The sequence below is a fragment of the Natrix helvetica genome (genome assembly GCF_964273705.1).
Source record: "Natrix helvetica genome assembly, chromosome: Z".
NCBI classification, from domain to species: Eukaryota; Metazoa; Chordata; class Lepidosauria; order Squamata; family Natricidae; genus Natrix; species Natrix helvetica.
Genome location: NC_138554.1, coordinates 89,328,537 through 89,343,147, shown reverse-complemented (window position 1 = coordinate 89,343,147; position 14,611 = coordinate 89,328,537). Strand labels below are relative to the sequence as shown.

Sequence of the window (14,611 nt, the reverse complement as noted above, 5' to 3'; positions counted from 1 at the left end):
ACAACAGACTCAAACTCAACCCCTCCAAGACCGAGTGGCTGTGGTTGCCGGCACCTCGGTTCAGCCAGCTGACTCCATCGCTGGCCATAGGGGGCGAACAGTTGTCCCCTGTGGAGCGGGCGCGCAATTTGGGTGTCCTCCTTGATGCCCGGCTGTCAATGGAGGACCATGTGACAGCCGTGGCAAGGGGGGCATTCCACCAGGTTCGCCTGGTGCGCCAATTGCGCCCCCTACTGGACCGGAGTGCCCTGCGCACGGTCACTCATGCGCTGGTGACATCTCGCCTGGACTACTGCAATGCTCTCTACATGGGGCTTCCCTTGGGACGCATCCGGAGACTGCAGCTGGTTCAGAACGCAGCCGCGTGGGTTATTATGGGAAGCACTCGTTACTCCCACGTAACACCTCTCCTGCGCGAGCTGCACTGGCTACCTGTAGCCTTTCGGGTGCGTTTCAAGGTATTGATTACCATCTTTAAAGCGCTCCATGGCAGAGGACCTAGTTATCTGCAGGATCGCATCCTACCACACACGTCCCTGCGACCTATCCGCTCACACAGGGAGGGGCTCCTCCTGGTGCCGTCTGCCAGGCAATGCCAGCGGGCGACACCTAGGAGTAGATCCTTCTCTGTGATGGGCCCAACCCTCTGGAACGACCTCCCCCCAGACATTCGAACCACCACCGACCTCCGCTCCTTCCGGCAAAAGTTAAAGACTCACCTATTTCAATCAGCTGGCCTGGCACCGTCTTAGTTTTACCTCCCGGGATTTATTTATTTTAATTGGGTTTTAAGGGTTTATAGGCTTTTAACGTATTATATTTATTATTCGATTACAGTCTCACAACCTCCTTCATCAGTATTAATTTAATTGTTTATGTATGTATTTTAGAATGTATTTTAGTGACTGTACACCGCCCCGAGTCCTTTCCGGGAGAGGGGGCGGTCTATAAGTGTGAATAATAAATAAAATAAATAAATAAATACATTCATGAGTAGAAACAAATGCCTGGATCTAGCTAGCCTCAGCCTCAACACACCTGAGCATCTTGTCAGTGACCTATAGGGCCATTATGATTGTTCTAGAGTGCTTTTTAAAAGCTCCCTCTCCTAAAGATGAGTTCATAATTTCTAGATCTGTCATTCCGTTTCATTATCATCCATTTCCAGAATTCAGCTGGTCATCCAATAGTATTCAACCAGACTATGTAGGTGTCTATTGATAAATAGAAAGTAAGTCCTAATGGATAAGGATAATTTATTCCAGAATCTAACAAACAAGTCACAACATACTATGTGAGTTTCTATTACATTCCCCAGCAAGCCAAAATCAAAGAGGCACTAAATTGTGCAGAATTAAGTAATTATGCCTAATAAATTATATCTGGTAGAATTACTGTCTCTAAATAAGAAAATTTAAGAAGCTATAGTAAGGACTGATTAGAGCCAGAGGCCAGCACATCGATTCCAGAGAAAGAGTAAGAGAGAAAGAAGAGAAAGGAAGGAAGGAAGGAAGGAAGGAAGGGAGAGAGAGAGAGGAAAAAAAGAGGGAGAGACAAAGATAGAAAGAGAAAGAAAGAAAGAGAGTGAGTCACATGATTGCCAAGCCTGCCCACAAAATAGGCCACACCCACAGAATAGGTAGTAATAGGTAGTAAAAAAAATTGAAACCCACCACTGCCCTGTACTCTGTGGATTTTCCTCCTCTAGGGGATTAGGATGACCCCAATTAGATTTTATGAGGCTCTAAAAATGGCTATGCTCCCAAGCCTGGGGCACTGAATGGTCAATGACCCTGTTTTCTGACTTTATTGTTAACTGGCCAAATAACAGCTGCTGTGTTTGTTGATTTTGAATTATTTTATTGTTTTTACTATTTTACTATTTTAATTGTAGTATATTTTTGAAATATAAGCCACCCAGGCTCATTAATTGAGTTGGATAGTGATAGATAGATAGATAGATGATAGATAGATGATAGATAGATGATAGATAGATAGATAGATAGATAGATAGATAGATAGATAGATAGATAGATAGATAGATAGAGATGGACGGACAGACGGACGGACGGAATTATACAGTAGGTTAAAACCAATTCCTTGAATTGCACACATAAATCAATCAGCAGCTGCTACAAAGTCTACAAAACATATGCTTTATCAGCTATGGCGAACCTTTTTTGGATCGCGTGCCATAAGTGGGGGAGCGCAGGGGGATCGTGTGCGGGCATGCCTCACCCATAATGCAATGCACGACCCCCCAGTGCTCATGCATGCACTACAGGTGCTCCCTCCCATTTTTACATGCTTTTTTCGCCCTCCCCAGGCTCCAGTGACTTCCGGTTTGCTCGGAGGGTCATTTTAAGCGTTCCGAAGGCTTCAGGGAAGCCTCCGGACGGTCCCCGAAGCCTTCAGAGCGCTCAAAACGACCCTCCAAGCAAACCGGAATGACATTCCCGAATTTATGGGTTTGCCCATAGGGCTGGTTTTTTACGCTCCAGAGGCTTCACGGAAGCTCATGAAGCCTCCGGAGAGGACGGGGGGGGGGGCTCTTTTCGCCCTCTCCAGGCTCCTATAAAGCCTCTGGAGCCTGGGGAGGGTGAAAAATGGCTTTAAAAAAGGGTGAACTCAGCTGGCCAGCTACACATGTGCGCTGGCCAGCTGACAGGGCAGCGCCTCGCGTGCTCTAACAAATGGCTCTGCATACCACCTGTGGCACATGTGCCATAGGTTCGCCATCACTGTGCTATATGATTCCAATATTCAAAATCATAAAGTATGTTGACTGCTGCATTTTGAACTAATTGTAACTCCCACCTATTCCAGTGATGGCTAACCATTTTGTCCTCATGTGCCGAAAGCATGTGCATGTGTGCCCATGCCCATAATGCAATGCGTATGCAACAACACCCCCATGCACTCCATCCCCCCTGCGCATGGCCCCTCCACACTCCCCTGCCCCCCATGCATGCGTGCACAACCCCTCTCCCACCCCATTTTGGGCCTAGCAGGCCTCCCTGCAGCCTCCTGGGACCCAAAATGGGGCATGGGGAGAGTGCCATCCCTGCCCCTGGCACATGTGCACATGTCTCCCACATGCGCCACCCCCCACTAATGTGCAGCAGAGGCCCAAAAATCAGCTGGCCAATGGGAGGTGCGTGCAAATGCGCAGTGGAGCTGAGTGGAGTGACAGCTCAAAGGCCCGCAGAGTGGGCTCCGCATATCACCTGTGGCATGCATGCCACAGGTTCGCTATCACAAACCTAGTCTTTAGCCCCAAGTACAGTGCATAATAGAAGGCCAACTAGGTAATGATAAGTGCATGAGTTATTTTAGCCAGATCTATCTGCCCTAGGCAGGATTGCAAATAATTAATTAAAGCTATATATAGGCCCCTGTGGCCATAGCTTACTATTCCAAAAACAGACATGATTCAGAAAGATCCCCAAGTTATGAACAAGTTCCGTCATGGGAAGTGCTTGCCTGTCAAGGAACAATTGTAATGGTGACCAATGCCCATTATATCGAAACCCATTCCAATTTTCTAGAGTTGAGTTTTCAGTTAGACTCTGGCAGCCTCCAAGTGCTGGGAAAGAATATAATAGCATCCTTCTTGCAGCCTGGGGCAGAAATGTGCATTGGATACCATCAGTATACTGACGACTTCTCCCAGTGATCTCATATAGATGTTAAAGAGCAGGAAAGAGAGGAATGATCCCTAGGGCATCCCACACATGGGGCCATTGAGCCAGCCTCTCATTAGCACCTTGCACTGAAAATGAAATGGCAAAACAAAACTCAATGCTGCTGATAATCCAATAACATATTACTTTGACGATACCAAAAGCTTCTGGAAAGTCTAATAAGAGCTGGGGGAGAGGGGATAAGGGTGTATTAGTTCCATCCAAATCCTGAAAAAGATTATCTAAGAGAATTAGCAATATTGTATCCATATAGAATGCAGGATATTTATTTATAGTGTTGTGGAACTGATCTAACGTCACCAACTCAACCACCTTTCCAATAATGGATAGATTGAAGACAGGTCAGTAATTCACCAACACTGCTAGATTCAACAATGGCCTTTTGGGGAGGGAGACCCTGGAACTCCCCCTCTCATAGTGATACGATGACAAATACCCACATCCAAATGGCCATCACTCCTATTTTGCTTACAACTATTTTGCCACAGCTTTTAAGCAAATCACTGCAGTTTTAAAGCAAATTTGGTATCACCCATTGACTTTGCTTGTTGGAAGCCAACTGGGAACATTACAAATGGTGATCACATAACTCCTGGACAATGCAACTGTCATAAATACATGTCAATACATTATACAAATCATAAATACATTGCCAGGCACCCAAATTTTGATCACAATAAATACATGGGGATGCTGCAATGGTCATAAGTGTGAAAACGGTCATGTTACTTTTTTCAGTGTTATTGTAATTGGTTGTAAGTTGAAGATTATCTGTAGATTGAATATCCAATTAAATTGTCTGTTGCAAATTTGTGGCAAACTACAACAAATCTTGTATTTCAGAAATATGACCTGAAAGCCTTTCTCAGGATGCTTCAAGCTGTATCCAAGAAGTACTCTCTCTGTTCCTGCAATAAATTGGCACAATCTTTTCACATTTACCAAAAATCTATATTTATTTTAAGTAGATAGTTTTATAGCCTGAATATAAATAATTGAACTCCTTTAATAAATCATGTTACATTTGTTATATCTAGCCCATGTTTCCTGAGGAAAATATTAACAACTAAGTTTCTGTTAAATGAATGTAATGGGAAAAATAAATAAATACTTTTTCTCCATATTTATTTTCCTAGGAATCTGAATGGAAAGCATTCTTCCATATTCATTGGATTCACTGAATAGGGCAGACAACAATAATTAGTTTTAACATCAAGATAAACAAAATACAGAATCTCAAGTTTCTGTAGATGTTGCATACATATATTTAAACACGCTATCTGTTCTATTTGAAGGTGTTTCTTTAACTGTTATGAAACTTCAGATTAAAAATGAAGCCCCACTGCTAAATAAAATTAAGATATTGATAGGAAAAAAATTATTGTAAACAGAGATATTAACAAGCAATCTACTGGCGTTGCATATTTTTTGAAAACTTACAAAGAGTATGGAGGAAGGGAAGAATTAAGAATTAATAACATGGATTCTTTCTGTCCAAGCTATGGTGGTACTGCTCTTTGAAGAAAATAAGTAATGGAGACCTGGGTTGATGATTAATCCTATCAATTTTGAAGATTGAGCTAAAAGCCTATAGCCCAAACATACTTTCTTGGAAAGCTAAAAATGTCAGCTTGGCCATAAAACACTGAAGAGAAGGAATGATAAGCTGGAAGATGACTGCAGTAGACAAGTTCTTGGAAACCCAAGGAAAGCAACTCCCTAAAAAGACTCGTTGTCTATGGAATGCCTGAGGTGATCCTGAGGATACAGATAAACCCCCAAGTGCTTTAACAACCCTCTAAAAGAATGCAAATGACCAGCTGTCTGCAAGGAATATAAATCTTTTCATTCCCCATCAACCAGTCAGAACTGAAGAAGCTTCTTGTCTGAGAAAATGTCTTCAAATAAAAAACAAGAAAGTCCAGTTGCCTCCTGAAAAAGCACTTTTGGGACTACCACATGAATGAGAGATGGTATGGATTGCCAGCATACAGGCTGTATTCATACGTTTTAATATCCATCATTTGTTATTTCTGGCTCTGTGGCTAGTTAACTCATCCAGTAATGTAAAACTATATGAGAGCTGAATATCATGCTAAATCGAAACAAATAAACCACATCATGTTTGGTGATGTGAATGTCTAACAAGTTATTTATAAGGGATTACCGAATACACTAAAGTAGTCAATATCACCCAATATCATTAATTTTGGCATGCATTGAACTGCAACGAAGGGAAGCATCAGACACAAATATCCTATCTCATCCCATGCCTCATTCTAAAGAGTTATTGTGGATTTGCATATGTCATAAAAAGTTCTATATATCTTTTTTATAAAAGATCAAAATGTGGCATGATAGCACAGTTAATGAGTTTTTATTGATAACTTCCCATGAGAAATTGGAGGGCAGAAGAATTCTGAATGATTATTACCCCCTAATTCCTATTAGCAAAGAGCAATAGAATTTCAACAGTGCAATTATTTGACTGCTTTGAAATATTTGATTCTAATTTTAGCCAACATTCAGTTACTTTACTTGCTTCAAAGGCAACCAGGCCTACAGAGAATATTCTGGGATGATGGTAGCTTGTCCCCAGTTCTCAAAAGAAATTAATTATTTTGGAAATCCTAATTTTAAAAAGGCAGTGAAAAGAGGGTGAGGAGTTTGGGGATACCTACACAGAAAAAGAAAAAAAAGTTTCAGATCTGTAGAGTTTTTAAAGATTTTGAATAATTGCAAAGAAAATTTAGGTTGCCAAAAAAGTCTTCAGATCCCTTCCAGTTATAATATTGGTTGATTTCTTAGTTTGGATCTGACATATTGGTAGGCTCTGAAACTTTTAAACTACTTCACAGACTTGAAAAGATTTCACTTGGAAAAAAAACTCGTTCTGAAGCTCAGTGATATAATCAACTGAAGAGGAGGTGTAAAATTAATGTTGATAATGTGGATTAACAAGAATTTTAAAATAAAAAAATGGAATATCTTATTTCATACATCAATACTTTAGTGGTGTAAGTGTGTGTGTGTGTGTGTGTGTACATACATACATACATACATACATACATACATACATACATACAAATAATTGTCCTAAAAATGCGAGTTCCAGGTGTAATTATAAAAGCAACAGACATTACGATGTCCGGAACTTTTAAAATATATTGCTCATTGAGCTTTTTTTAGCCATTGCTAACATCGTCAGAGTGTAAAAGCCATTAAAGAGATACCTGCCTTTATACAATGTTAATCAATTTGGCCATTGCACGCGTGATAGGCCCATCTACCTGCCTCCCACCTGTGATTACCTTTGTTGTTTGTTGTTTTTACATCAGGCATGTTAATCAATGTGCCGATTCCTTCCTCCCTTATCAAACACAGCTTGGGCTTTTCCTCCCCAGGAAATAATGCTGAGCTGTCTGATGTTGATTTAACAGCATTCTCTCTGGCTTCCTCCCACACCTCCTCCCTCTTCTTCTGTCTTGCAGGCACATCTAATATATTAGCCAGCTTCATTTGTGGTTTTGCCTGTAATCTTGTAACTGGCCCAGCTCGTTCCTCATTGTTTATATCTATTATAGCTTGAGGCAAAGGAGCAGGCACATCTTTATCAGATCTGCATGCATAATGGTTATTCCACAGACTTCATCCGACCGTGTATCACAACCAGGGCCCGACAGCCCATTGAGGATGCAAATGGAACATCCATGTGGAGGGTGCTCCCATATATATGGGGGGGGTGAGGTTATCCAAAATTGCTGCATGTATCCTTTCAACACACAGGGTCAAGGTGGCACATAAACCAGATCTGAGAATGAGAGTGATGCATCCAAAAGAAGAGTTGGCCCAAAAGGAGGCATCCTCAGTGGTTTACCACATTAACTGCAACAATTGTGCAAGTAACTATGTAGGGGAAACAGCTAAGCGGCTATAGACCAGAGTGCATAAACATGAACTGTCTGTCCGCCATAAAGAACAGCACTCTCAGATCTGGACACATATGAAAGAGCACAGTCATACATTCAACTTTCAAGAGGCAGAAGTTGTTGCCCATGATGTAACAAAAGGGGGACATATACTCAAAGAAGCCTGGTTTTCCAACAATAACTCCATCAACAGACACATCAACCTGCTACCTGCTTACCAGGCATTGAGGCACCAAGAAAGATCCAGCAGGATGAGCAGAGACCAACCTATCTGGGAGTAGAGATCGACAACACACACACCCCTTTGGACATGCAGATATGCACTACGAAGACATAGACAGTCCAGGTTGAATGCTGAGGAGCCTGACAGAATTACCTCAAGCTATAATAGATATGAACAATGAGGAACGAGCTGAGCCAGTTACAAGATCACAGGCAAAACCACAAATGAAGCTGGCTAATATATCAGATGTGCCTGCAGTAGAGAAGAAGAGGGAGGAGGTGTGGGAGGAAGCCAGAGAGAATGCTGTTAGATCAACATCAGACAGCTCAGCATTATTTCCTGGGGAGGTACAGCCTAAGCTATGTTCAACAAGGGAGGAAGGAATAGGCACATTGATTAACATGCCTGATGTAAAAACAACAAAGCTAATCACAGGTGGGAGGCAGGTGGATGGGCCTATCACGTGCACAATGGCCAAATTGATTAATATTGTATAAAGGCAGGTATCTCTTTAACGGCTTTTACACTCTGACGATGTTAGCAGTGGCTAACAAAAGCTCAGTGAGCAATATATTTTAAAAGTTCCGGAGATCGTAATGTCTGTTTCATATATAGGTATATCATATATAGAAGAGAAGAGACTGGAAGGGACCAAGGAAGTCCTCCAGTCCAGCCATGTATGTATATATATAATCTTCCACTCCTTAATTGATTATATGTATAATTATCTCCACAATTTTACAGGGATTGTTCCCCTATTAGTTACAAGTTACCAGCCCATTAAATACTGATATTAAAACTTGGTAGTTATCTCTTTATAGCATTTTTATTCTGTGGAACATTAATATTGAAGCCCTGCAGATTTAACCATTTAATCGGGTTTTATTATTACAACTTTTACTTGTGCCCTAACGTCATGCAACTTTCTCGTCCAGTAATTTTTACCTTCAAATTATTTTCAGTGTGGTACTTGGCACAAGAACGAAGTTGGGTCACCCAGTACTGTCTCTCCTTTGTATCACCAGCTAGAAATAAACATACATGAAATAATCTGTATCATAATTTAAAACATATTAAAAGTCATTTGTTGCTCTGAAAATGCCCCATGTTCTCAAATGCCGTGTGCTAAAATTAAGGTTTTCTGATGAGTGAAAATTTGTCTATCTCGCTTTTAAATCTGAGGTATATAAATTAATCCCAATATATCAAAATATTTACTTACAATTTAAATACATATTGATAAATTAAGAAGTCTTATCTTCCTGTAAACAAACATGCCCCACAATATGAAATGTACAATTCAGGGAATTCTATTCTATAATATATTCTTCTTACTTTTCCCAATTTAATTAAATCAATAAACTTTCAATGAGCTGAGATGGCGCAGTAGTTCAGTACTGCAGGTTACTTCAGTGACTGCTAGCTGCAGTTCTGCAGTTCAAATCTCACCAGCTCAAGGTTGACTCAGCCTTCCATCCTTCCAAGGTGGGTAAAATGAGGAGATTGTTGGGGGCAATATGCTGACTGTAAACTGCTTAGAGAGGACTGTAAAAGCAGTATGAAGCGGTATATAAGTCTAAGTGCTATTGCTACTGCTATTCAATAACTTTTTCAGCCTTGAAAGTTTTAATCCAAACTTTCAAGCAAAAGTGTTTACCACAATTAATATAGTTGGAGGATCATACTGTGTTAAGGGAACTACACCCTAAAGAATACTATACCTCTCAGTTTATACATTTCTCCATTAGCAGAATATACCACCAACATGTTTGGAGCTTCATCACTGAGAGAAACTATAGCCCCAGCTAAAGATAAGATTCCTCGAGGCTTCTGGTTTTTACTCTGCTCATTTACAAAGTACTGTAGAATTCCAGTCTCAAAATCCAATATAAAATACCTGTTAATTAAAGAAAATAAAGATATATAAGTTATTTTTCTAAGGAGAATTTATTTTGAAACCCAGAAAAATAAAAATCTAAAACCAATACATGTAATAAATGTAGACATTTCATATATATCATTGACAAATTAATATTTGCCATTTTTCAGTAAGAAATTTAAGACTGAAAAATAAAAATATTCTTGAAATATCTAGAAATGGCAAAGTCATCTTGAGATTACTCACTGGAACGATTTAATATCTAAAATACAAGGTACTGTTTTAAGATTAAAGTACTGTACAATTGATAGATGGTGGTCTCTATCTTTTGAAATTAAAGGGGCACAAGACTATTCAAACAGAAAATAAATTAAAACTGTAAACCATTGCATTGAAAACTCAAAGGTCTCGTATATACAAGTAGTTCTTGGCTTACAATAGTTCATTTAGTGACCATTCAAAGTTATGGCACTGAAAGAAGTAACTTATGTGTCAGGGTTCCAAGTAACACCCCCCAAAGAAAAAAGAGGTTTCTTTTCTGTCAAGGTTCCCACCCCAACGAAAGATTCCGTTTTTCACACTTACGACTATTGCAACATCCCCATGGTCATGTGATCAAAATTCAAATGTTTGGCAACTGGTTCATATTTATGAAGGTTGCAGTGTTCTGGGATCATGTGTTCAGCTTTTGCAACCTTCTGACAATCGAAGTCAATGGGGAAGTCAGATTCCCTTAATAACCATGTCACTATTTTAACAAATGCAATGAATCACCTAAAAACTATGGCAAGAAAAGTCATAAAATGGAGCAAAGTCACTTCACAAATGTTTCATTTAGTAACATAAATTTTGGGCTCAGATGAGGTTATAACTTGAGGACTAACTGTATTACACTGAGTTTATAATACTTTTTGATAGTGGCAAATTTTCAGAAACCAAAAGTTACCGGTAACTGGCAACTTCAGCCAAGTCAGTCATTTTTGTGCTGATGAAATCTGCAGCACAAACATAATGAAAATTTCATTATCACAAATGAGCTTACCTTTTGCTTCAAACATTTTAATATCTCAGAATTCCAATTCAAACAAATAATTGAATGGCTTGCAGTTGTTGTAGTTAGTTTCCACTGAAATTAACTGGTTATAATTGCTTTGATTAAAAATAAAATGAAGGTGAGGTGCAACTTGTTTTAGAATGTACTCTTTAAATTTTAACTTCACTACTGTTTTGAAACCAAAATATTAAACAAAAAATAAATTTCCTATTTTTCAAATAGGAAAAAATTTTGGTTCCTCTTTTTATAGTGACCCTCTCCTCATTTTTACACATTTTCTTGAAAATAAATTAAATCAAATATGAGGCATATTGAAACACAGCTTTGTTAGGAAAAAATCAGCATTTTACCTTGTACCTTATTCAACAAATACAAGCTGTAAGAGTGGATCCCGGCATATCAAAACTGGAAATCATAATAATTTTCATTATTTAAAAAATTAAATTTATCAGGATGAGTTAATCAAATTGAAAAACTGATTTTAATAAAATCCTTAACTTTTCTAAACAGCAAATTAGGATTATATAAATGCATTTTTCTTCATCAACTATAAGCATTATACCACTTATTGCTACTCAAAAAGATACATCAGAAATTAAATATTTCAATTTATTCTCAATTTGATATCTTACTAAAGACTAATCAAGTCCCAATGTTTTCTTCTTAAGTTGCTGAGAGTTTCAGACATTAACAAATAACCCAAAGGGGATTTTTCAGGAAACAATTGGATTTTATTTTCTTTGAAGATGTTTCACTTCTCCTCCAAGAAGCTTCTTCAGTTCTGACAGGATAATGGGGAACGGAAGGATTTATATTCCTGCAGACAGCTGGTAATTTTTCCAGTTGCCTCCTGAAAAAGCACCTTTGGGACAACCATGACCAGGAAGACCGAGAATCTCTACAGACTTTTATCAAATGGCAACATACCCACATATACCCACATACAAAAATCGTATCATTTTCACTCAGATAATAAGTATTAAAATACTTCCTTATCCAGGAAGCATTCATCTTCAAATATCCACATTCATATGTTCTCAAAAGCCAGAGGAAAGTAGTAGCTTGCTGAGGTCCCTTCTGTTTCCTGGATCTTCCTGTCTTGCCACCCTCAGTCCTGCCCTTAAATCTTTTAACTTTGCTCCCAGGCTTTGCTTTACTGCCTTTGGGCCTAGCTTTGCAGCACTTCTACCCTACAACCCCTACAATGTCCAGTTCCTCTCATATACAAAAAATATGGCTCTGCCTGTACAAATCATTTAAAATTTTCAACTCCATTTGGGATTCCTCCAAATAATTACAATCTATAGTTTGGGAACCCCTGATCCAAACTATTCCAGCTTGTCTTAAATCTATGTCTGAACCTGGTACAAGTTTACAAAACACAGAAAATCTAAACTTATTTATGGAATGGGGGGGGGCTGCTGGGAGTTCACAGGAGTACAGGAGAACAAATGTCAGTCCTTACCTGAATGTTGCTTTTCAGTGTGATGCGGGAGGAGTTACTCGTGGGTATTCTCAAAGCCTGATTGGTTCAAAGACTGAGGGGAATTCTTTAATACGCCTCTTCCTCCCAACTCGCCAGTTTCCTCAAGGTCACGAATGCCGAATACTGCAATGACATAAAAGACAACCAGGCCACCCTAGCCCTCCACCTGACTGACTACCTCTAAGTAGGGAGGGATGTAGCCCCTCCCACAATACACTAAAAAGCAACGTTCAGGTAAGGCCCAACATTCATTTTCCAGTGTGTGATGCGGGAGGGGCTACTTGTGGCACGTACCCAACCTAGAGTGCCTAGGGTGGGAAGAGCTAAGATGTAGGAAGTGGGGTGGCCACCACCTGTTGAAGGGCTCTGTGTCCAAAGGACACTTCAGCGGATGCGAAGGCATCCAGCCGATAGTGGCAAATGAAGGACATTGGGATTGTCCACATGGCTGCCCTGCAGATGTCCTCGAATGGGACTCTGGTGGCCGATGCCACAATGGTCACAGCGCTCTGCATGGAGTGGGCTGTGGTCCCCGAAGGAGGAGTCTGATCTGAAGCTTTGTATGCTGTGACGATGGACTGTCTCAGCCACCTGCCAATAGTCGTAGAGGAGACACTCACCCCATGGTGGCAGGTTGGAATGAGATAAATAGTGCCTCAGATTTACGGAATGCTGCCGTGTGTCAGAAGATAAATACAGAGGGCCACACTGACGTCTAGTCGGTGCCTAAGGCGCTCCCTCTCGTGGGAAGGCTCCGGGCAAAAGTTTGGGAGTATGACCTCCTGCACCCTATGGAAGGTAGAATTAACCTTTGGGAGGAACGTTGGATCCAACTGAAGGACCACCCTACTCTGGTGGAATACGCATAGGTCTCCCTTTGATGACAGTGCCCCAGTTCCGAGATGTGCCTGGTGGAAGTTACAGCAACCAGGAATGTAAACTTCAGGGACAGAAACTTGAGATGGATTGTCCTTAAGGGCTCGAAGGGGGAACCCGTCAAGGTTCTAAGAACCAAGGGAAGGTCTCACGTGGGGAACCTATGGACTATGGGCAGATGCAGGTTTGCCACTCCCCATAGGAATCTCTTGAAGTTTGAGAGTTGTGACAGAGGGGTGGTACTTTCCCCGACGAGCACTGGGGCCAGTGCCATCACCTGTCACCAAAGGATATTAAGGGACAGGCCCTTGTCTAGGCCATCCTGTAGGAAGTTAAGGACTTGGGAAACAGAGGCAGTAGTTGGTGATATGTTGAAGGAGGAACACCCTCTGACTAATACCGACCATGTGGAATTATAGATCTCATGGTCAACGAGTGCCTAGAAGCCTCGATGGTAGCGAATTTGCATTCCTCAGGAGGCTCCGTTCAAGTGCTAGGCCAGCGATGGCGAACCTTTTTTGGCTCGCGTGCCACAAGTGGGGGGAGCGCAGGGGGGTCGTCTGCGGGCGTGCCACACCCATAATGCAATGTGCAACTCCCCAGTGCACATGCACGCACAACGCGCGATCCCCCCCCTTTTTACATGCTTTTTTCGCCCTCCCCAGGCTCCAGAGGCTTTATAGGAGCCTGGTGAGGACGAAAAGAGCCTCCCCTGCCCCCCCCGGAGACCCTCCAGAGGCTTCAGGGACCGTCCGGAGGCTTCCCTGAAGCCTTCGGAGCGCTTAAAACTACCCTCCGAGCAAACCGGAAGTGATGGCTAGATCCATCAGGAGGCACCGTTCTGGGTTTCTCAACAGGGGAAAGGTCCTGAAGAGATTCAGGGGAAGGGAGAGAAACTCCAACCGGAGGCAGTCTCTCACTATTGTCCTGGCCCAGGCATCTGTTGTGATCAAGTCCCATTGTTCTGCAAATAGAGCCAGGCAGCCACCTATGGGGAGTTTTGGGTTGGAGTAATTTCCGCTTGTGGAAGGGGCGGCCGCCCCCCCTTCCCCACCCCCACCCTCACAAAAAGGTTGCCTGGTCAGACCCTGACCTTGAAATCTATTCCTGTCCTGGTAGTAAGAACGAAAGTTCTGCTTGTCCAATCTATAGGGGAAGTATCAGGTGCTGGTAATCCAGCTCGGGAGCCTGTACACGGGCCTACGATAGTATGGAGCCAGGTGTGTTTCTGTTTTCTTAGGATTGGTGGGCAGGACTTTTTTCTTCTCCTTGTTCTCAATGAGAATAGGGTCTAGGGATTCACCAAAGAGAGAAGTGCCAGAGTAAGGGGCAGATGCCACGTGCCACTTGGACTTATTGTTTGCCTGCCAGTTGCGCAGCCAAAGAAGGCACCAGGAGGCCACAGATGAGGCAAGGTCCTGGGATGCGTACTTAATAGAATCTAAGGTAGTGTCTGTGGA

General features: G+C 41.5%; 1 protein-coding gene across 1 annotated transcript in view; it reads right to left on the bottom strand.

Moving 5' to 3' along the window:
* The window catches only part of OSBPL10 (oxysterol binding protein like 10), an 86,369-nt gene that overhangs the window by 50,286 nt on the left and 21,472 nt on the right, over window positions 1–14,611 (bottom strand). Inside the window, exons 3-4 of the mRNA XM_081932314.1 lie at window positions 9,578–9,753; window positions 8,802–8,881 (exon numbers count right to left, since the gene is read on the bottom strand). Of these exons, the coding sequence (XP_081788440.1) occupies window positions 8,802–8,881; window positions 9,578–9,753 (256 nt within the window). The remainder of the gene's footprint in view (window positions 1–8,801; window positions 8,882–9,577; window positions 9,754–14,611) is intronic.